This window comes from Palaemon carinicauda, chromosome 23, assembly GCF_036898095.1.
Source record: "Palaemon carinicauda isolate YSFRI2023 chromosome 23, ASM3689809v2, whole genome shotgun sequence".
NCBI lineage: Eukaryota > Metazoa > Arthropoda > Malacostraca > Decapoda > Palaemonidae > Palaemon > Palaemon carinicauda.
In genome coordinates, this window is record NC_090747.1 from 54240717 (window position 1) to 54243176 (window position 2460).

Here is a 2460-nt window from a genome sequence, read left to right on the forward strand (position 1 = left end):
GTTTATATACAAAAATATCAGCAAATGCTGGACTCACTCATGTCCGTATTCATGGTTTGACCAGATACCATCAGTTCACTGGTCAGTAGGATTAGTGAAGATGGGAAATTTTTGTCTGATCGCTCAAAGTTTACCAACCTGTTGTGCTTGGGCAAACTATTACATGTATGCTGATTATGGTATTACCTTTTGACTGCGTTAAAGTAATATATATCATGAAATTGAGAAAATGAACGGTCAACTTTATGGAATGGCGATATAAACTCTTGCCCTATACAGGAATTGAACATCCATAATAAACGGAAAATTATACTTTATTCAGTTATTAAGACAAGGTATTTGGAGGAAATTAAACAATTAATATATTTTGTTTATCTTCTTCTTTATTGCAAAAAAAAATAAAATAGAGAAATTAAAAAAGGAAAGTCCCTTTTCAAAATTAAAAAGAAATATTAAAAGACCAAATTATCAAAAAGTCTCTTTCAACATTGTCAGAGCATCTGTGGTATTTTCAAGTACTGGTGTAGCGTAGCCAGCTTTTAAACAGGAACACCTTTTAGTTAAGCAGCTACTCCTCCAATGACGTCTTTGGTATCTCTGGCCACCAGGCATTCTTCTTGTTCGAGCTAGTTCATTACTGCTCAGTTTATATGGTAGAATATTTTCTGCCATAAGTCCTTTGTCATGAATAAATTCAAACTGTTGTTTGCAACATTGCCTCATAGAACTACTCTTTTTTTGGCAATTACATATTTTTTTCTTCAACTACTAATACAATATCTACTGAGTTTTGAAGATCTCCTTTATTTAGGTCAAAATAAGAAACCAGCACTGAAACTGTCCCCAACACCAACTGCTCGCTCTGATCTAGTGTTTGGAGCTAACAATAGGGTTTCTTGCTGTTGTAGAAAAACTTTGATCTCTTCCTTGCACATTTTACTGGTTGCCTTTGAGTGTGTTCAACTGGATTTGATTTACTTTTAGGGTTTAATGAAACTGTATTATCATCAGCTTGGGTTTGGGTGACTTAATCATTATCAGCTTAGTTCTAAGTAAAAGGGTCATCATCAGCTGAGCTTTGGGTAACTGAGCCTTCATCGGGTGGGTTTTGGATAGTTGAGTCATCATCAGCTGAGTTTTCGGTAAGTGGGTCATCGTCAACTGGTCTTTGAGTAACTGGGTCATCATCAGCTGGGCATTGGGCAACTGTGTCATAATCCGCTGGGCTGTGGGCAACTGTGTCTTAATCTGCTGGGCTTAGAGTAATTGAGCTATAATCAGCAGGGTATTGGGTAACTGGATCATTGTCAACTGGGTAGAGTAATTGAGCTATAATCAGCAGGGTATTGGGTAACTGGATCATTGTCAACTGGGCTTTGGTTAACTGGGTTATCATCAGCAGGGCTTTGGGTAGCGGAGTCATCATCAGCTAGGCTTTGGGTACATGGGTCATAATCAGCTGGGCTTTGGGTAACTGGGCAATCATCAGCTGGGCTTTGGGTAGACGTATTATAATCAGCTGAGCTTTGGGCAACTGGGTCTTCATCATTGCGCTATGGGTAACTGAGTCATCATCAGCTGGGCTTTTGGGTAGTCGACTCATCATCAGCTTGCCTTTGGTTAACTGGGTCATTATCAGCTGGGGTTTGGGTAGCCGAGTCATCATCAGCTGGACTTTAGGTAACTGGATCATTATTAACGGGGCTTTGGGTATCTGGTTCATCATCAGCTGGGCTTTGGGTAACTGAGTCATCATCAGCTGGGATTTGGGTAGCTGAGTCATCATCAGCTGGGCTTTGGGTAAGGGGGTCAAAGTCAACCGGGTTTTGAGTAACTGGGTCATCATCAAGTGGGCTTTGGGAAACTGGGTCATAATCAGTCATGTTTTACGCTAACTGGGTCGTTGTAAACTGGGCTTTGGGGAACTGGGTCTGGATCGTTCAAAATAGGATTTGGAACTACTGTTGAAAACCTTTCCAGGTTTTCTTCTTCAATGCTACATGAAATTTGGTTGATGAATTCTTCTGACAGACGTCATTTCAGACTACATTCATGGCACAAAGTTTATGCAAAAAACATGAATAAAGATGCAACATACACTGTGCGCTATTAAGTTTTTTTTTTTTTTTTTTTTTTTTTTTATTGGAAATATATAACATCGCAGCATACACCCTGAATGTGGTTTATTTTACAGCTAAGAATACCTCACAATATTCCTAAATAACTATAAAATTTTCTTACCAGTATTTGTTGTTATGTAGGTATGCATGTTTACATCGAAATGTTTATCTATGGATTGACAAAAAGCTCTAAGGGACGAAGGGAGAACCCCGACAAAAATTAAAGATATTTTGCACTATTATGTATTCAACGTTAGTTAGTGCAAAATGCAATTGTTGCATTATTTTGCAGGTAATATCTGCACTTTTTCCAACGGCAATTTGTTGAAAACCAAACGAA

At 38.4% G+C, this 2460-nt stretch overlaps 1 protein-coding gene across 1 annotated transcript; it reads right to left on the reverse strand.

Annotated features, from left to right (window-relative positions):
* Positions 1 to 1429: 1429 nt before the first annotated feature.
* Positions 1430 to 1873, reverse strand: LOC137617588 (uncharacterized). The gene has a single exon (XM_068347595.1). It carries the CDS (start codon positions 1871 to 1873, stop codon positions 1430 to 1432), a length of 444 nt encoding a protein of 147 aa, XP_068203696.1.
* Positions 1874 to 2460: the final 587 nt, after the last annotated feature.

Bases quoted from the DNA above. Each gene is read 5' to 3' on its own strand.
- LOC137617588 (XM_068347595.1), bottom strand. From the start codon at position 1,873: ATGACCCAGTTTCCCAAAGCCCACTTGATGATGACCCAGTTACTCAAA.